Below are 20,517 nucleotides of genomic sequence, written 5' to 3' on the forward strand. Positions count from 1 at the left end.
ATAACAAGAAATTACTTTTCTATTTTCTCCCCCACCCAGAACCTTCTTCTTAAGAGAAGACAGGGAGGGGTGATGGTGGAGGAGGTGTTAACCTTGCGGGACTAGCACTGGGTCAGGACTTACAAAGCGAGAAGTGTCCCTCTGTTCCCTTTATGAGTTGGTGAGTTGTTGGTACCTTTGGTTGGAAGCTGTGTTGCTAGTTAGGGAGATTCGGTTTTGCTCTTAGGGTTTGGGGAGAGCTGGAGAATAGAAGCCATTGTTCGCTCTCTGTAGGCTTTGTCGACCACGCTCACCCCCTCCTGTTTGTACTTTTTAAAGCAGTGAGGTGAGGTAGACAGCGTGTGTCACAGTACAGTAAAAGGGGGGAAGATCTAAACACCAAAAGAGAAGTTAATCACAATAAGTGAGGTTTGGGGGGGGGGGTGGAGTTGGGCTTGCCACTTTCAAAGTCCCAGAAAGAATGGGAAGTGAATGGCGATCAAGCGGACTGGGAAGCTTTGAGGGGGAGAGTGAAGGATAAAGAGGTAACCAAAGACTTGGGTTGGGGAGGGGTTGGGGGGACCGGGGTAGTGAAATTCTTGAAAGGAGTAATGGTTCTGACATCCTCCCAAGCAGCCTCAGCCTGCACTCTCAAGCACTCTGAAGTTCCAGGGTCCCCTGTGCTTCACCTCTAAACTTCAGGTGTAAGTCCCCCTTCCCCCAGCTCTTGACTTTTTCTCCTAACCCTGCTGTCTCTCTTGTTCTCCCCTTTTCTTTCCCTGGTTCTTGGTATTTTTGCAAAATGGGGCCCTTACTTGTCAGGCTCTGCAAATCGCTCAAAGCTGGGTCAGAGCAGCCACTATCAAAACGTGGAGACCTTTGCTGGACAGGCTGCTGGAAATGTGGGTGTAGCTCTGGAATTTAGAGTTTTATGGCAGTTTGAGCCCAAGATGGCTTTTTTCCTTTTCTTTTCTTTCTGAGAGTGTGGATCAGAGAGTCCATGATCTATGCTTTTGAGTCATAGTTTGATATACCTTTTTCTCCTTCTGTTTTCTCTTAGGGGGAAGACTTTAACTAGGGGCGCGCAGATGTGTGAGACCTTTTATTGTGAGAGTGGACAGACATCCCAGATTTCAGGCAAGTTCCATGCCGGCTGCTTTGGGTTCCCCAACTTGAAAGAGTCAGAATACTACTTCTTCATTGTTGTTCAGTTGGAAGAAAAAATTGAAAATCAAGTCATGAATTCTTCTGACTAAAGGGTTAACTACTAAGAGATAAGGGGGAAACAGACTGGGAATACTGGAGTATTTGTAATGCAAAAGGTAGATTTTGCACGTACTGGAGGGCAGAGCTGATTTTCCCAAAGTGATTGATCCGATAGCCCCCACACTGATGGAGTGGATTATTTCCTTAAAGAAGAGGCTTTCTTCTGTCCTGCTTCCAGGACACCCTCTGTAGGGAGGTAGGCCTACCTGGTGCCGGCCCAGAATTAATGCCTATATTCTTGCTAACAGAGCCCCATATTCGAGCCCCGTGGGATACCGCGGCCCCCAGCCAGCGCCAGCATGCAGAACAGTAAGTGCCTCTGGTCTTTTTGGACTTCGGGCGGGGGAGGCGCAGACCAGCGTGCGGGTCGGGGGAGGGCTCGGAGGCTTTCGGTGTCCGCGCTGCCCAGGCCGGAGGCGCTAGGGAAGAGGCCCGGGGACCCGAGGCAGCTGCTCCAAGAGGGGAGGGCGTTTACTCTGTTCTCCCTCCTGGAAGAACAGGGGCTGGGCCCTTGAGAACAGCCCGCAAGAGTTTGCGAAGCTGCGGTAGAGAAACCCCATCCCCCCAAATCCTGTAACTCACACCCCCTCCCCGCCCCTGCCCGGGCTCTGACCCCAGAGAGGGGGGCTGGGCTGAGCGGGGCGGGGCGGAGGCCTCTCGCCGTCGTAGAGCGAGAAGGAGGCCCCCTGGGCTTAGTCAAGACTGAAGGTCTCCACCGTCTGGGGCGGGTGGGGGGCTTCTCTCCCCCGGTCACCCTAAGAGCAGCTCCTCCCATCGCCACCCCGGCGAGGGGCCTGGAAGGTCAGGGGAATGGGGCATCCGGGCCTGCGGTGGGGTGGAGTTGGTACTGGAACCGTGGGACTGTTACAGGGCGCAGACCGGCGAGAGCAGGTTTTCTGGGTCGGGAGGAGAGTGCGGATCGAGCCCAGGAGTTGGAGCAGCCCTGCCCTGGTAGCTACTGGGTGGGTCCTAGTCAGTCCAGGCCCGCTGTGCCTTTGGTTCCCTGGCTCTTCATCTCCCATCCTCCATCTGCCTAGACCCCTCGGGCCCCCAGCCCACCTTCCTGCTCAGTACGTGGGTGCTGCTTTGTGGCAGGACTAATCTGAGACCGGGCCTGAGAGCCTGGAGGCCCAGTGAAACTCGGCCCCAGTAGAGGTGCAGAAGCCCCGAGGCGGTTTCAGGGCTCCGCTGTATGGAGTGCCTGAAAGCCTAAATCTTCTAAAAACCTTCCCTTGCTGAACTGCAGACGGAGAGGGGTCCCTAGCCCCTGATCCATCTGTCCTGCAGCCGCTGGCTGTCCCCTGGCGCTTCAGCGGCTGGTGAGCGTGAAGCGCAGGAGAGGGCGCAAAGGGGGCGCCGAGCTGGAAGGCGGATTAGTTGTGCAGAACGTGCCAGGCCCCGGGACTTGGCCCGGTAGGAACGCTCCTTGGCGAGGCTCGGGCTTCTGGCCACTCTTCCTGGCTGCTGGGTCCTCCCCTCTCCTGCACAAGGGCCCCAGCCGCAGGCTCTCGGGCAGGCCGGCCCCGGGCGCGCGGCGCTGAGCATTTGCCGCTGCGGCCTGGCTGGCGGGCCCCGAGGGGCGCGGGGTCGCGGGCCGGCCTGCCGGGCTTTGTGCTGCGCGCTCCCGGGTGTGCGCGAGGCGCAGAGCATCCAAATTGACACCATATGTTTTCCTATTAGATGCTTCGCGGTCGAATTCTAGGCGCATAATCATCGCCACTGGGCGAGAGCGCCAGCCGTCCCTAGGGAAGGGACACAATGATTGAGGCTTAACCTCTGAAGGGGAACTTAGAGCGGCGCTTCCTCGTTGCCATTTCGATGCTGGCAGAGGCGACCTGGCCCTGGGCGAGCACCCGCCGGCGGCCGCCGCGGACGTGGCGGGCAGGTTATTTTTTTGTGCCGGTGGGGGGAGAAGGAGGGAGGTCTAGGATTAGGCGGCTTCATACGCCTTGGCATTCCCAGATTGGGAATTGCCCAGGCTGCGCGTGAAGTTTGGAAGGTCTTTCTCGATCTTTCTCTAGGAGAGCCTTTCTTTTTCCTGGAAGCCCTCCTTTGCCCAAAGGGGAGACTCCTGTAAGCTGGAGCCGCAGAAGGTCTTTCGAGGCCAAGGAAGGCAATAAAGGAAATTTAGGAGAAACCAGGAGCAGGGTCTAGGCCTCGCTCTGTTGAAGAAGCGGTGTCCCCGCGATGTCCCTGCTCGAGCCCGGCCCAGCGGAGCCTAGATACCCCAAACGCCTGTCACTTCTCATCGAGTTGAGGCTTCAGCACACCCCCTCAGTCAGCCACCCCCCCCCCAATCTGCCCCAAGCCTTCGGCTACCCTGAAAACGCGGCTCCCCTCGAAGGGGAAACGAGTGCAGTTCCATCTCGTCTGAGTGATCTCCAAATAGGGACGGAAAGGGTCGTTTTATCACGGTCCCGTTTGTCGTGACGATGCAATTTCCCGGAGCGGAGCCCTGTCAGAAAGTGACAAGGCTGCCACAAGCGCCCCGACTGATCTTTTCAATTAGCCTTCCATGCATGATCCGGAGCGACTTCCGCCTATTTCCAGAAATTAAGCTCAAACTTGACGTGCAGCTAGTTTTATTTTAAAGACAAATGTCAGAGAGGCTCATCATATTTTCCCCCCTCTTCTATATTTGGAGCTTATTTATTGCTAAGAAGCTCAGGCTCCTGGAGTCAATTTATCAGAGGCTCCAAGGAGAAGAGAGGAGAGGAGAGCTGAGCGGGGGAGCCACATCTTCTCCTGGAAGGGCTGCTCTCTAGGGCTGCAGGTTGGAGATTTTTAAGGAAGTGGAAATTGACAATTGGCTTTATTTGTGTGCCTGTGGTTTCTGGGGAGGGGGGCTACAGGGGTGCTAACTCCTTCTCCCTATTCTCAATTTAGACAATAGGGTGAGGTTGTGAAATAACCAGATAAAGGAGGGAAGGGGACACTGTGGTGTGGTCTTTTCCTTTTCTTTTCACTTTTTGATATTTGCTCATATCTGTTCTGGGCTGTGGGGAGGGCTGAATTTAGCATCGGAATTAAAAGTGGAGCTGTAGCTGGTGCAGACAGACTCCCAGCCCTCCGCCCCGCTGTAGCAGCCAGACTACTTTGTGGTTGGAGCCGATCTGAGGGGCTTGAGGCAGCCTGCGTGGGAGGTGCTGAACCCAGGTTGCGGTTCACTCGCCACAGATTTGCTGTTCTGGTTCTTCTTTGCTCCATTCCCTTTTCTTCTCCTATATATATATATTTTTAATCCCGGTGCTTCTCCAGAGTTTGGAGTATGACAGCAAATGTTTCTGGACCCTAGGATCTGAGTAGGGCTTGCCATCACAGTTCTAACAATGCAGGGAGCTGGAAGATGCAGTGTGGGTTCTGTAGGACTCGTGGTTTTTTCGTTACACTCAGAAGGGATCTTTGGGAGCATATTTCTGAGCTCATTATTTGCACCTTGCGGGTTCAAAGACTGGCTGGGGTGTTTCTGGAGAGCATCGGTGGGCTGGGGGTTCTGCTGGAGTGAAAGCAGTCAGTAGCAGTGAGGTGCGCGTGTTCTTACGTGTGTCTGCACCGTGCTTCTGCTCTGCAGTCTGGTGGGCAGGAGCTCCGCTGTGTTTGGGCTGGGCTGCCCGATGCCTGGAATGGTTTGGAGGTCCTGTTGTCATTTTTCATCGATAGCAGGGACCTGATCACTGAGGTTGGCCAGGGCTGGCAGGGAGCTGAGGATGCATTGTGGTTGTCTTTTCTTCTTCCCCTTCTTTCTTCCTCCTTTTCATCCTTCTCCTCCCCCACCTCTTCCTTCCCACTCTTCTCTTTCTTGCCTCTTCTTCCCCTCCTCTCTGCTCTGCTCTCCTCTCCCTTTCTTCAGGTCACAGCGGAGTGAATCAGCTCGGTGGTGTCTTTGTCAACGGGCGGCCACTGCCGGACTCCACCCGGCAGAAGATCGTAGAGCTAGCTCACAGCGGGGCCCGGCCGTGCGACATTTCCCGAATTCTGCAGGTGATCCTCCGGCGCCGCCCCATTCGCCGCCCCCGCGGCCCTCCACTCTCAAGGCCCTCTCTTCATTTCTTACTGTAAACGCTGCTAATTATGGACCCCCACCCTCACCCCCCATTCCAGCCCCCACCCCACCCCCCTACCTTCTGCTTTCCCCTTTCCTTCCACCATCCTTCCCGATCTCTTTCAACCTGTGTCAATATGAGAATTCATCTGCTTAAGAGAAAAACTGGGTGTGAATTAAAAACAAACAAAAAAACCTTTCTCTTTTCATTTGTTAAAAACGTTCATTGTGGTAACAGTTTATGAACTGTAATAAAATGAGTTACATAAATCTGCATAATTTGATTCCCTTTCCCTCACCCCATGCTTACCTCTCAGGGTTTGAGATATTTGTTTGATTTCTTCATATTCATGAAGAATATATATTGATTTTAAAAGACAAATGCTGTTTACCTCCCTCCCTAACTCACATTTACTCAATTGGGCATATTTTTTAAAGGAAAAATGACTAAAGATTCAGTTTATTTTTCCCCTTCACTCATTAAAGCATAACACCACTTTAAGCAAGATCAGCACAAAACAATCTGACTTCGTTTTGATGCATCTTCTGGCATTGTTTATTTACAAAAACAGTTTTAAAAACTTTTAGGTTTTTTTTTAGTTCAAACTGTTTGAAAGTATCATCCTATTTGTAGTTTTTAGGGCTACAAATGTAATTTTAAGAAAAAAAGCTCTCTACAGTAAGTTCTCGTACCATTGAAGGTATATTTTTGTGTTATAGACCCATGCAGATGCAAAAGTCCAAGTGCTGGACAATCAAAACGTAAGCTTGTCATTGTTTAATGCATACTTAAACAATTTTATTTTTGTCTTGAAATTATTAATAATGTGGTTTTCTGTCCAATTCCCCTATGCAGGTGTCCAACGGATGTGTGAGTAAAATTCTGGGCAGGTATTACGAGACTGGCTCCATCAGACCCAGGGCAATCGGTGGTAGTAAACCGAGAGTAGCGACTCCAGAAGTTGTAAGCAAAATAGCCCAGTATAAGCGGGAGTGCCCGTCCATCTTTGCTTGGGAAATCCGAGACAGATTACTGTCCGAGGGGGTCTGTACCAACGATAACATACCAAGTGTAAGTTCATTGAGAACATTCCCTCTCCCTGCCCTAAGCTCCATGCTCTTCCCTCTTTACCATCACTTTCTTTACATCCCCCTGCTCTCCTTCCTGCCAGTGTCTTTCTCTTCCTCTTCTCCCCGCTCCACGTTTGTCACCTCTGTACCTGGGGGTCTTGAGAGGAGCACCTTGACCTTTTTATTGACCTTCTGGAAATGGGAGTCAAGTGTGGGAGGGTTAGTAACCTCATTTGCATGCGGCAAGGTAGAGTGGAGGCACCTGGAGAAAGTCACTGGAATCTAGAAGGAAAACGAAAATGAAAACCAGATTCAAGCAAGCTTCCTCCTCATCTCACTGTTTGAACCTTCTTTCAGAAATCAAACATCCATTTCTGTCCTAATATAAAAAACAAATAACAGTGAAAGAAATCTCTCAGCCAAGTCTTAATATTGGAGAGGGGGAATCTTTAATAACAACAACAACAATAAAAAAGTAGACATGTGAGTTAGGTCGCCAAAGACACTCAGCAACAGTGAAGGACCCCTCCCTAGTCTTCCAACTCTCTACCCAACTCAGTTTTCATGCCCAGAGTCATCGCTGGCACTCTTTCCACGATGTCTCTGCAAGTCCACCCACTGTCCCAGGATGGCTGGGGATTTTTTTTTTTTAATGTATTAGGGGGTCATTCTTTAAAGAGGGGCATGCTGAGATGGAGACTTAAGATAGGGCAACTGTGTCTTCAGGAGACTCTGCCATTTGGTTTGATCTTGATTTGATTTGCAGGTATCATCAATAAACAGAGTTCTTCGCAACCTGGCTAGCGAAAAGCAACAGATGGGCGCAGACGGCATGTATGATAAACTAAGGATGTTGAACGGGCAGACCGGAAGCTGGGGCACCCGCCCGGGTTGGTATCCGGGAACATCAGTGCCAGGGCAACCTACGCAAGGTAAAAACCCAAACACCCATTCTCAAACTCTCCATATATGCAGCCCTTGCGTATCCTCTTCTCCTCCAACCTTTTCCCTCTTTGGACTTTTGTGCTTGGAGAATGTAGTGGGAGTAACTCTTCAGGGGCTTGGGACACATTGACTTGCGCTGTGTCTAGGTGGTATTTGTTGAACTGTCTGGTTGGCCTGGAAATTCAAGGGTTGTGTAGTTAGAAGTGGTATGAATGTGGCTGGGGTGAGTGTGTGTGTGTGCGTGCACACTCGAGTACGTGTTATGGGCAGGAGTAGGTGTGTGCCTGCATGAGCTAGCTGCGTGGCGCCCCATTCAAACGTGCCATTAAAATGCACGGAGAGCCCCCTTGCTGTAGAAGTGTGACAAGTTAACACACTGACAGACTGCAAGGTAAACATAATTGTATCATCCTGCTTTTTGCTGTAACTGACAAATTATGTGACTATGAGTAGGGTGTATAAGAGAGGGTGAGCAGTGAGATGCAGGGCCAAGTTGAGGATGGGGCATTGGAAATGCTGACTTCCCAACTCAAACAACCCTACCTTCTAGGTTCGGACCCCCTCCACTCCTCTGGACCCCTAGTTCTCATCCTTTGTGGGTGGCGACTGTGTAATAAGATAGGTGGGCTGAGGCTTCTGTGAGCCAGACTTTGGTGCGCCGGGAGCTACCCAGGAGCTGAGAGCATAGATAGGATCTGGACAGTTGCAGGCTCTGTGAGAAGGGATGGAGGAAGAGGAGCAGACGGGGTGGGGTCGGGCCGGTTGGCTCTCCCCGCCCCTCCCCTCCACACACCGGAGGTAGCTTGGTCAAGAATAGGAAACAGTTTACTCCGAAGATTAATCGGTATTTGTTGTCCGCGTGACAAGGAGATAATATGAGGGATAATGGGACGTGGAATCTCACTCCCCGGAGCACGGGGAAGCCTGGGGGCTCCCGGCCAGGGGAGGCGGTGAGGGGGACGCTGACGGGGCTGCCCTCGCCTCCGTGCGCTCTCAACCCAATCTGGGTGCCCCGCGCCTCCACGGAGCCGGGCGAGGGAAGGGAAAATCGGTAACAGTATGCGAAATATCTGGTACAAAGGATGCTTCTGTCACTCGCAAGAATTTGTTATGGGAACAATCCTGTCGCTCTGTAATTGCTCATTAGAGAACGTTTTGTTTCTCATTAAGGCGACATGAATAAGCGTCTAGTTGAAGGAGACAGCTGTAGAAATGTTCCACAAGAGACCTCTGGACACGATTCGGCACCAATTGCCAATTAGACATGTCAGTTTTAAGAGCAGAAAACAATATAGGACGGACACTGGGAAGATAGGGAGCAAAGCGCTGGCTCGGTGTTTCCCAGCGCGGCCGCTCGGCCCGGCCGAGGCCTCCCGATGCGCAGGGCTCCGGCTCGCCTGGGCGACCCGCCCGCCCGCTCGCCCGGATCGGGCCGAACCTCGGCCTCCCGGGGTGCGGCGGGCTGCCCCCCCAAGCAGGCGCTGCCTCCTCGCTGGCCTCCTCCGGCCTCTGGTGAGGACGAGGGGGTGACCGCCATACCCTCACCTGACCTTTGAAACTGTAGGCTTCCCACGTGCGCACCCCGGACACACCCAAGGGACGCACCCCCACTGCTCGCCCCAGCACCCCCCCACCAAGCTGAGGTCCGGGTGACCCCACCCCGCCGCCTCTTCCGCCGGAGAAATCTCCGGGAGGGCGCGGGACACGGTGACCGGGCCTGGGAGGGCTGAGCCCTGGGCGCGAGGGCTCCTGTTTGCTGGGGCGGGAGGTGGCGCTCGTTTAGGAGCTTTGAACTTTCTTTCAGGCACCCAGTTGCTAGAGCATTCTGGCTCACCAACTTCCGGTTCTCCCTCTGCCCCCGGCCCCCGCCACCCCTCCCCCCCCAAATAATCCACACCTGCGCCTGGTCCCCGCTGCGTGGGGAGGACCGGGGCGCCAGCCCAGCGCGGAGTGCCCGGGTGCGGGGCCACAGGGCGCCGGTGGCCACGGCCGACACGCCGGGAATCCTTGGCTCTTTGGGCGCTAAGAAGGCCCCCCCTCCCTCGCCCCCTTTCCCGGCCCAGGAAGCCGGTTTTGGGTTTTAAAGGAGTCCATGACTCCGAAAGCATAAGGCGAGATTAGGTCTCAGAGGGAGACAAATATGGTTTCCATCTGATCAACGCCTTGCGGCGGTGAATAAAACTGTGCCGACGTGGGCTGACAACCACAAGAGACAACTCTATCCGGCCCCCAATTCTCCAGCGATTTGGTGGTTTTAGGGATCACGGAGACACTTTTTCTTATCTCCTCCCTCCCCCCCGCCCCCCCTAATACCCAGACCCTCTATAGGATTTAGTCAGTCTCTTTTTTCAACAGATGCTTCAATGTTTTGATCCGCGCTCCAGAGCTGAAAAGGTGCCGCAACCGGGTTGCTATCTTTTCTTGCTTGTTTTCCGCCTCACTGATTAAGACACTAAGAAACTAAGGGATGATTTTATTTCCCAGCGTCCTTTTTTTTTTTTTTCTTCTCTCTTCTCCTCTCTCTCTCCCTTCTCCTTCTTCCAGGAAACAAATCCTATCCCGAGCGTCAGATGGTCCTGGGGCTGGGAGAATGGGAGGCGCTTTCACTCGCCTTCTCGCGGATTAGGCTGGAAGGTGGACGGCGCCCATTGAAGGCCCCTTCTTTGCGCTCCGAGGGGGCGCCTTTTAAAGAAGATATCTTAATTGTCTGCCACTTAGGTTTATCATGGGGGGAATCCGAGATCCAACTTCTAGTTTTATTTTGCTAAAAAGCTTTAAGAGTGGAAAGTAAATCCACTAAAGAAAAAAAGGAGGGGCACCCAATTTAAGAGTGACCTCTCCCGCACCGCCTGGCTGCGAACAGTTGCTGAAGTAGCAAACTTTCAGCTATGCACACTGGCTCTGTAGGGCCTTAGAGGGATCCTGCAGCCACAACTTTCTCCTGACCCTTCTCTGTCTCCACTGCTGTTTGTTTCTCCCCAAAGAGGTTTAAAATCAAGCGCTCCTCATCCTCCCTTAAATGACTCCCCTTAAAAGTCACTTTCCAAGTCGGCGCTGCGCCTGCATTCCTGTGAGTAAGCGGTGTGTGTGTGTGTGTGGTGCGGGGGCCCGCGGGGAGGGGGGGATGCGAAGAGGAAGAAAGGAAGGAGAACGTGAGCACACGTCCATGTTTTAAAATTAGGAAAGCCTCAGTGAAGCAAACGCGAGCAGAGAATGCTATCTGTGGGGGTCTTCCGAGGCACACCCCGGTAGCTTTGTTTAATTGGAGAGATCGAATGTGCCAGAAAAAAGGACTGGGGTGGGGCCTCCTGGAAGGCGTCTGAGTGACCACCACCGCTGCAAGATGGGATTGTGTTCGCTCCCTTACTTACACGTTGGAGGATCGCAGGTTTTTGTTTGTGCTTTCCAAAATTAATAACTGATGGGCCTTGCTAGTTGGCCCCCCAAAGTCTATTTCTAAAGTCTTCCTCATTGACTAATTCCGAAAATAAAAGGGTCTCGGAATTTCGCTCCCTGAAAAACACGTTGAAAAGTCACCATGAAACTTGGGGCAGTAGATCAGCGCAGACGCTGGTGCAGGCACCCGTGAGTGAGCGGCCCTGGGGGCGCGGCCAAGGAGCCCTCCCCAAGCCCCACCTTTCTGGTGTAGCGCAAGACGACCGCAAGTAGCCCATGTACTGAGCCTCTGTCTCTTTCTCATCTCCCTCGGTCTTTTCCCCTGTCCGCTGACCCTCTTGTCTCTTTTCCTCTCAGCACTTTTTCTGGCCTTCTTGCACCTTTCTGGCCTCTTCCTCTTTGGAGCCTCTTTCTGGCCCCACCTTTCTCTACCCGCTCGCCTCTCCTCCTCCCTCAAGCAGACCTCTGTTCCCGCCCCTCCTGTCTCCCTCCCCCCTAGTCTTCATCCGCTCTGCCTCTCCTCCCCGCTTCCCCCAGGTCCCCGTCCTCATCCACCGGCCCGGCGCCCCCCAACCCCCTGCCCCGGCCCCCCATCCACCCTCCAGCCCCCAGCCAAGCGCCCTAAATAGCATTGAGGCGCCCGCTCTCCGGACAGTGATTAATGATAGCAGAGCAGAGGGGTTAACACACTTCACTGAAAAGTCTGTTGACTGGGCTTCTTGTAACACAATGTGGCCCGCTGCACGCCTCAAGAGAATCCTTTTGTTGTCCGCGCTCATTGTGGCCTCGAAATTCTGCCCACGAAAGTTTGCCAACGCTCCTGCCCCAGGAGTTTAATAGTTTCCCTTACTCGCGGGGCATTGTGCTGTGCTGAAAAGCAGCCCCTCGCTATTCAAGTGTTGGTGGTCATCTCAATAGATCTCCAAGGGCCCATATGGTGGCCAGTGCTGATGAATCCGCCTGTTTAAATGGGGGAGAAAGTTGGGGTTTTAAAACATTTCAAAGTTCCTGAAAAGATCCCACTAGATCCTGTCACAATTCCCTGAACTCTTTGAAGGCACTGCCTATTGTCTCCCGGTTATAAATGATATTCCTGGCCAAGTCGATTCCCACCAAGGCGCCCCAGAGGCTCCTCCCCCCAGGGCCAAGTCGCTAGGATGGGGAGGGGGGAAGCCCCGTTTGGTATCCCTTGGGGGCCTTAGGACCCAAGACCAAGGACCCAGGAGGCAGTGGCCCTGGACACCTATCGAGAGCTGAATCCTTTCCTTCAGACAGGCTGTGGCCTCTCCAGCAAGGCGCAAAAGGAGACAGCCTGCCCAAGTGCACATCTCGCCCTCCAAGCAGCAAAGGAAAACAATAAAACTTTCCCCTGTTTAATGATAGAAATTACATTAAAAGTGGTGGAAATGCCCTAATTAAAAATGTACCACTTAAATGATATGCCAAGGATTCAGCTGCAGCATAGCATATTTAGCTAGTTAGTGAACTCTCTACTATTTCTTTTTTAAAATTACACGTTAAAAATTTAAAAGAAATCTTACTTTTCTCTGGTGCAACACATTACAAAGAATGGACAGTCCTTTTATCTAAATATAAAATTCCATTTTCAGCAATTATAGCCTGTTCTTGGTGATGATATAATTACAGCTGTGCTCGTAATAGGTGTCAAGGCAAAGCGCACTCATACAATAGTTGAATAAAACTGCAGAACAATGCGAGCACTTCTAAATTCACAACCTTTAAAATGAAATTGACTGTGCAGAATTCAAATAAAAACTAGATAAATATTTTTTTTAAAGATTACAAGCTTGGTTTGGTTTCTTAATAGCATTTTCTACAAACCTATCAACATCTAATTGATTAGATAGGAATTACTGATTATAGATCAGCTAAAATCTTGAACATCACTCTTCTATTTTCCCAACATAGCCATAGGTAAATAAATTCTCTAAGGAGAGGGAGCTGGGTGAAGCATTTGGAAGGTCAAGGTTAGTTATGAAAGATCGTTTTAATAGGAAACTTCACTACTTGTTTTGTCATTCACGGAAATGCCATTCTATAAGTATCTACATTGCATACTCTCATCATAATAAAAACTGAAAATGGTGGTCAGGTAACGTGTGTCACTAATGTCTTCTGAAGCCTGACAGTTACCTTGGGAATGTTTTGGTGAGACTAAACTGCTCTTGGAGTTTATGGCTATATGAGGCCCCTTTTGGAGACTCCAAGTTATTCCAAATTTCTCTTACTGTCCTGTTCTTTTTGTTCCAGATGGCTGCCAGCAGCAGGAAGGAGGGGGAGAGAATACCAACTCCATCAGTTCCAATGGAGAAGATTCAGATGAGGCCCAAATGCGACTTCAGCTGAAGCGGAAGCTGCAAAGAAATAGAACATCCTTTACCCAAGAGCAAATTGAGGCCCTGGAGAAAGGTGATGGAGTTTTTCAAAGTAGAGAAGCAGTACATCAAAGTAAATGCCACATCTTCAGTACAAAGAGCTAAATTTAGCCAGGGCCCTTGCACAGAGGCCTGAGAAGGTTTCTTTTTTCTTTCTTTTTTTTTTTTCTGGGCATCTCTTTTAGTATATGTGTGTTCTTTCTTCTTTTCATGTACCAGTAATTCAAAGATTAAAAATCTGACTTCTCATAAAGAAAGAATGACGATTTGGCTAATTCAGGCCACAGAAGAGACCTTGAATGAATGTCATTAAACAAAAAAATAGAACATGGTTCTGATGGGATAGTCCTTCCAAGTACAGTCAATGCTAATAGTAGTAGCATTTTAAAGGGAATTGGTTGAAAGTGATGGAAGTCAGGAGGTGGAAATCAGCTTGATCCAGGCTTTGGTTGACACATTTTGTATAGTTCTGGTGCAACATAGAAAATGCAACTTACTCTTTCAGAGTTTGAGAGAACCCATTATCCAGATGTGTTTGCCCGAGAAAGACTAGCGGCCAAAATAGATCTACCTGAAGCGAGAATACAGGTACCCGGGGACTGCGTGTTCATGCTTTGTGACTCAGACTGTTTGCCTTTTTAGAGACCCAGGTGCTTCTAAGGAATGTCATTTGTTTATATAAATAGAAACAGATTTAGTTTGCTGAATGCTTTGTCCTCACTCGGGGACTGGGGGAGGAGGACAGTGAACCTGTTAGGGATGGGGTGGAGCTGGGAGCAGGCACAGGGCTCACCTGTTCTGTCTGATTTCCAGGTATGGTTTTCTAATCGAAGGGCCAAATGGAGAAGAGAAGAAAAGCTGAGGAATCAGAGAAGACAAGCCAGCAACACACCTAGTCATATTCCTATCAGCAGTAGTTTCAGCACCAGTGTCTACCAACCAATCCCACAACCCACCACGCCTGGTAATTGGAAATATTAATTCTGCTGATCAGTGTGTTTCAGCCTGCTCGCCCTTGGCTCTGCCTCTCACCACCACTGTTGTGTCCCTCTCCCCGCAGTTTCCTCCTTCACCTCTGGCTCCATGTTGGGCCGAACAGACACAGCCCTCACAAACACATACAGTGCTCTGCCGCCCATGCCCAGCTTCACCATGGCGAATAATCTGCCTATGCAAGTAAGTGAGGCCAGTGGTTGCCCACTTAACGGGTCCCTGGGAGAGGAGGTTAGGAGTGGGTGGGGGCATGCAGACCTCACTGGCCCTGTGTTTACCCTTGGGAGACTTTCTCAGGACAGTGATTGGCTTGACCAGTGAAGTCTGAGATGAAAGCAGTCAATCCAGTCTTTTAGTTGATTGATTAACTGATTGATTCATGCCTTTAATAAAATAAAAACTTGATTTTCAGTCCAGCTAATCTGCTTTTTGCTCATTGGGAATGTCAACTTGATGATGTTGGATGAGAATGGGGCATGCTTTAGGGACCAGTGTGAAACTTGGACCAGAAAATGAAAATAACGCTGGCAAATTATTAGGTAGTAAGGAGTTAATATGGGTAAAACAGGTTTATATTTAGGTGTTCATGTAAATAAATTTATAGTCTTTATGTGTATTTTGGATGTTATTTAGCATGTTTGTGATAAACTAGTGAGGAAGAAAAAAAGGATCAGAATTGGGATTTATATTTGTAGAGTGTGATTTACTTAACATAGAGGAAAAGATAGTTTTATTTCTCTATCTTAGAATAAAAAGAATAGAAAGTATTTGCTAGAAATATCATGTATCTTTGCTGTGAATGATGTGATGAGTTTCTGGCATTACCAGCTGCCTGGAAAGGTTGATGCTATTCACTTGGTATAACAACCTGCTCCTACTCAATTCCATCCCAAATATGTATTGGCCCTTACATGTGCTAGGTCCTGAACTAGGCTAATCCCATTTTGTGATGGAAGTTGTATAAGGTAGGCAGGGTGTACTGGAACCTTGAAGCCAGAGGGTTTCTCGATGGGGAAGAATATTGGTCTTCTGGTGGGCCTTCTGCCATACTTCTTCAGGACTCTTGTTCTGTTTGTAGGGCAGTTAGAGATGCTGGGTAATATGAGACTGGCCAGCATGAGCCCCTGATAGAAACAGATTTGGGGGTCCACAGATAGTTTATTCTCCACTGAACATCTCTGGCTGGATTTCTAACCCACATCACACTAAAATAAATGTTTCATGGTCTTTAGACTAATATAGGAACAGCTAGATAAGCAGCTTCCGAGGCATTATTCACATGTCTGTTTTTATTGCATCTGGATATTACTGACCATAGAGCAATTAATGTAAATTAAGGGATTAACAGCCTATTAGTTGGGGTGGCTACAACTGCCTTGGAATTTTCTAGAAGTCAGGGTTGCCTGGAGGAAGTGATTTCAGGATAGAAACAAATGCAAGCTGAAATTCTGACAAGGCCCGGAGGGCCTGCTTGCCTCTTTGAACTCGAGGTTAGCAGTAATCCTCTGACTTTAATAAGGCCACTGACTGTCTTGTTCAGTTTTATAAATTGTAGCAATACCTAAGTTTCTGTGAAGATCACAGCTATGTATATGAGAAAACAGAAACAATTAAATAGATGCTGCTCTTCTGTTAGGGTTGTGTCCACATACAGGCCTGTGTGGGTCCATTTATTTCACATGCTGATTTTTAAAAATTATATAACATAATATCATTCAAGCCATGTATATATATTCATAAAACAAAATTAAAGCATCAACAATTCTACTATTCAGAGAAAATTGCTCTTTGACTTTTGGAGTTGGGTGAGGAGTGTCCTGTCTTTCCATCAGTTTATCCTGTTGACCAAAATCTTCAACCATTTTATAAGGAGCAAGTGTCCTTCTCTGACCTTCTCTAATGTATCACTGCCTCTGAGGATGTGGATCTTGGAATGTTAAACATTTCTATAGTTTGCAGACTAGAGCAGTACTGTCATCTCCCTTGCTCCTGACATTATGCTTCTATTAATTCATCCCAAGTTTGGTGCCCCATCATAGCCCTGTGAGAGCTCATGAGGGGTTTTGTCCCAGCCTTGTATATTTATTTAGTTAGGATAAAGGTTTATCTTTTTACTACCATGATTCTAAATACTTAGAGGGTAGCAGCGCAATTTTGTGGATTGAACCCAATCTCAGGCTTGGAGCCTGTAAGAAAGTCACAGCACATTTTCACGACAGGGCTAGGTATTTCCTGACACTTCCTGACTTCTGAGATCATTACTGATCTGCCTTTTCAAGACTCTTTAAATCCATGAGTCCCACCATGAAAGGCTTGCAGGGTCCATAAACCAAACTTTGCACAGAGTTCCTCCCGCTGTTTTCTGCCTCAAAGCTTGAAATACAGGGTTTAAGGGGTGGGGGTGTCATTGGATTCCCAAATATTAATAGGTTGAATTTGTGAGAGAGGGGTAATGTATTTATGGAAGTCCTCATGTTAAAACTTCTCTAAAGGTGCCAGCAAAGGTTCAAGATGAAAATGGACAAAAATTCTATTCATTTTATGGATGGTGCCAACCATCTAGCTGGATAATAGTCTGAATTTTGGTACTTTAAAAAGTTTGGTATGTAGGCAACTTTCCTCTAGCAGTGGACAACAGAAGGACCAGTTGGAGGCCCAATCTTAGAGTTCCCACGTGGAATTCCAGTGCTTTACTTGCAGATGTCATCAGACTTATTGGCAGAGTCCTGGGGAGGAGGGAGCCTGGGGAGGGGGCTGTACAACGTGTCTCTCAGTAACCACAGGTTGCCTTTCTCCTCCCAGCCCCCAGTCCCTAGCCAGACCTCCTCGTACTCCTGCATGCTGCCCACCAGCCCTTCGGTGAACGGGCGGAGTTATGATACCTACACGCCCCCACACATGCAGACACACATGAACAGCCAGCCAATGGGCACCTCGGGCGCCACTTCCACAGGTGAGCTGCTGCCCTCCGCAGACTGCACGCAGGTGGGCTTTGCGGCTTCTTTCGCCAGGTCATCTCCCTTCATCCAGAGTTTACCTGGAAAGAATCTGCCGGCCTTGTGTGATGGTGTGTTTTACTCTCTGCTGCTCACTTCTCTGGGGAAAACTAATTCAAAAGGGGAATTCAGACAAACTCATTAGTAACTTAATGCCATACTGACAAAAAATGTTGTTTTCCCTGAATTTGGTTGCAGAAGTTGCATATGAAGACGAGACCTGAAAATATAACTTTCAGAAGGAAAAATTATTGTTTTAGCTAAACTCAAGAGTGAAGGCCATCCCCCCACCTCCCCCGAGCTTACTGGAAAGACTTCTCAGGTCCTTCCTAGTTCTTCTGTGCCTTTCATTGGAACTGAAGAAGTACTACTTTGGTTTTCCAGGATGGTTTTGTTGCTAAAGTTCCAAACATACAGACAAGTGGAAAGTGAAAGTGTTAGTTGTTCAGTGGTGTCCGACTCTTTGCGACCACATGGACTGTAGCCCACCAGGCTCCTCTGTCCATGGAGTTCTCCAGGCAAGCGTACTGGAGTGGGTAGCCATTCTCTTCCCCAGGGAATCTTCCCAGCTTAGGGATCAAACCCCAGTTTCCTGCATTGCAGGTGGATTCTTTACTGTCTGAGCTACCAGGGAAGCCTGGAGTTGGTTTTTTTGGGGGGAGGGATTGGAATTCAGTAGGTGCATGTGAATATGTTTTCTAGTTTCTGAAGGTGCTGCTTTTGTGTAAAAGACTTGAAAGCTTTTTTTTTTAAAATATAGTTGAAATGTTAGAAAGTACTAGAGTTTTTTTTTTTTTAACTTATAAATTCATACTCCATGCCTGTCTCTCGAAGGGAATCTCTACATGGCTATTTCTTTCATCCACTTCTAGGACTCATTTCCCCTGGTGTGTCAGTTCCAGTTCAAGTTCCTGGAAGTGAACCTGATATGTCTCAATATTGGCCAAGATTACAGTAAAAAAAAAAAAAAAATCAAAAAAACAAAAAGAAAGAATATATTGTGTTAATTCAGTCAGTGACTATGTGGACACAGCAGTTGGGCGATCAGGAAGGAAAGAAAAATGGCTGTTAGAAGCACTTCAGTTCTGCAGTTGTGTCCTGTGTTGTACCACTGGGGAATGGACTTGAAAACAAGGACCTTTGTATACAGAAGGCACGCTGTCAGTTGGAACAAATCTTCATTTTGGTATCCAAACTTTTATTCATTTTGGTGTATTATTTGTAAATGGGCATTTGTATGTTATAATGAAAAAAAGAACAACGTAGACTGGATGGATGTTTGATCTCTGTTGATCATGAAGTTGTTTAAAAAAAAAAAGGAAATCATGATCAGCAAGCTTTGCCACGAATTTAAGAGTTTTATCAAGATATATGGAATACTTCTACCCATCTGTTCATAGTTTATGGACTGATGTTCCACGTTTGTATCATTCCTTTGCATATAATTAAACCTGGAACAACATGCACTAGATTTATGTAAGAAATATCTGTTGGTTTTCCAAAGGTTGTTAACAGATGAAGTTTATGTGCAAAAAAAAGGGTAAGATATAAATTCAAGGAAGAAAAAAGTTGATAGCTGAAAGGTAGAGTGTGTCTTTGATATAATCCAATTTGTTTTATGTCAAAATGTAAGTATTTGTCTTCCCTAGAAATCCTCAGAATGATTTCTATAATAAAGTTAATTTCATTTATATTTGACAAGAATACTCTATAGATGTTTTATACACATTTTCATGCAATCATAAGTTTCTTTTTTGGCCAGCAAAAGTTAATTGTTCTTAGATATAGTTGTATTACTGTTCACAGTCCAATCATTTTGTGCATCTAGAATTCATTCCTAATCAATTAAAAGTGCTTGCAAGAGTTTTAAACTTAAGTGTTTTGAAGTTGTTCACAACTACATATCAAAATTAACCATTGTTGATTGTAAAAACCATGCCAAAGCCTTTGTATTTCCTTTATTATACTATTTTCTTTTTAACCTTATAGTGTGGTGTTACAAATTTTGTTTCCATATTAGATTAACATTCTAAACCAATGGTTACTTTCAGACATACTCTGTTTTAAATCCTGATGATCCTTAAGAGGAGATAATTTTTACAGGTATCAAATTGCAAATGTGTTAGGAAAAAAAACTCCACTGGAAGCTGTGTATAGATCTGTGCCCATTTATACCCACAGTACAAATACAAAATGGTAGCATTTCCCAGTTATCTGTTCAATTCAAAATTTAAAAATGCAACAAGCTATTAGCTAGGAATTGTCTTTTGAATTAGGGCTGGCATTTTCAATCTGGGCAGGTTTCCATTGTCAGCCCGTTTCAACAGTGATTTCACTGAAGTATATTCAAAAGTAGATTTCTTATACAAGATTCCCTGAAAGCCGCTGCCTTTCTCAAACAGCCCCCCTCCCTGTTCTGTCTCCCTCCCCTTCGCACAAGAGGCATCATTTCCCATTGAAGCACTACAGCTGTTCCATTTGATTCTCGCTTTCTGTGTGGCTGTGGATGGTTGGAGGGTGGAGGGGGAATGTTGCGTGTCAAGGAATAATGAGCACAGACACATCAACAGACAACAACAAAGCGGACTGTGACTGGCCGGTGGGAGTTAAAGGCCTTCAGTCATTGGCAGCTTAAGCCAAACATTCCCAAATCTATGAAGCAGGGCCCATTGTCGGTCAGTTGTTATTTGCAATGAAGCACAGATCTGATCATGTTTAAAGTGGCAGCACGCAGGGCAGGAGTGCTTGAGCCCAAGCAAAGGATGGAAAAAAATGAGCCTTTGTTGGGTGAAAGAGGCCTGTCTGAGACTTTTATTTCTGTCTGTTCTGTGTAACATATAAGTCAATATGGATAAGTTTTCTTCTGCACGCTTCAGTCAAAGGCTGGGGGTCTGGCAGTCTAGATTAAATGCCTGCACAGGCAAAACCCTCTGGGGACAAAGACACGCTTCCACTGAATTGTACTCTGCTCTTTTTGGTTTTGTTTTTAACCCCCAAAGGCAAACAATCAGAAATAGAGAAATTAATTGGAGACTTAAAAAAAAAATAATCTTCTAGTTCAATATCTACTATTTTCTAGTTAAAGAATATACTTGTGAACAGATTACTGTGATTGATCTCTCTGGCATGCTTTATATTAATAATTTGATGCCACCAGACTTGCCGCACACCGAGACACGCTGACTGCCATTTTTACACGTGTATGCAGTTTGACCCCGTCTGCGTTGCACGCATGCACACTTCTGCAGAGGAGCACATACGCATATGTACTGTTGGTATACCTGTGCAGATATTTCCTCCTCTTGACATTTTGCCACCTGCATTCCTGGAGGAACACGTGCCGGGGGAAATGTCCGAGGAGGGCTGTGTGTGAGTGTGTGTGGTGGCTGCTGGCCGCCTCACCTCCTCACTGCAAGAAGGGATGGTTTCCAAC

General features: G+C 48.0%; 1 protein-coding gene across 4 annotated transcripts; it reads left to right on the forward strand.

Annotated features, from left to right (window-relative positions):
- The first annotated feature begins 1,037 nt into the window (after positions 1 to 1,037).
- Positions 1,038 to 19,224, forward strand: PAX6 (paired box 6). Of its 4 annotated transcripts, none has more exons than XM_065943982.1 (12): positions 1,038 to 1,116; positions 1,494 to 1,554; positions 5,096 to 5,226; positions 6,008 to 6,049; positions 6,144 to 6,359; positions 7,125 to 7,290; positions 12,971 to 13,129; positions 13,601 to 13,683; positions 13,909 to 14,059; positions 14,156 to 14,271; positions 16,891 to 17,041; positions 17,957 to 19,224. In XM_065943982.1, exons 2-12 carry the CDS (start codon positions 1,545 to 1,547, stop codon positions 18,040 to 18,042), a joined length of 1,311 nt encoding a protein of 436 aa, XP_065800054.1. In that variant the 5' UTR covers positions 1,038 to 1,116; positions 1,494 to 1,544; the 3' UTR covers positions 18,043 to 19,224. The 4 variants fall into 4 exon arrangements, with proteins under 4 accessions (XP_065800054.1, XP_065800056.1, XP_065800055.1 ...); XM_065943984.1 differs by having other exon boundaries at positions 6,144 to 6,158; XM_065943983.1 differs by lacking the exon at positions 6,008 to 6,049.
- The last annotated feature ends 1,293 nt before the right edge of the window (positions 19,225 to 20,517 follow it).

Source organism: Muntiacus reevesi, chromosome 9 (genome assembly GCF_963930625.1).
Source record: "Muntiacus reevesi chromosome 9, mMunRee1.1, whole genome shotgun sequence".
NCBI lineage: Eukaryota > Metazoa > Chordata > Mammalia > Artiodactyla > Cervidae > Muntiacus > Muntiacus reevesi.

Coding starts and splice junctions, on each gene's coding strand:
- PAX6 (XM_065943982.1), top strand. Junction 6,050..6,143: donor AAGTGCTGGACAATCAAAAC/GTAAGCTTGTCA, acceptor TCCCCTATGCAG/GTGTCCAACGGATGTGTGAG. Junction 17,042..17,956: donor CTCGGGCGCCACTTCCACAG/GTGAGCTGCTGC, acceptor ATCCACTTCTAG/GACTCATTTCCCCTGGTGTG.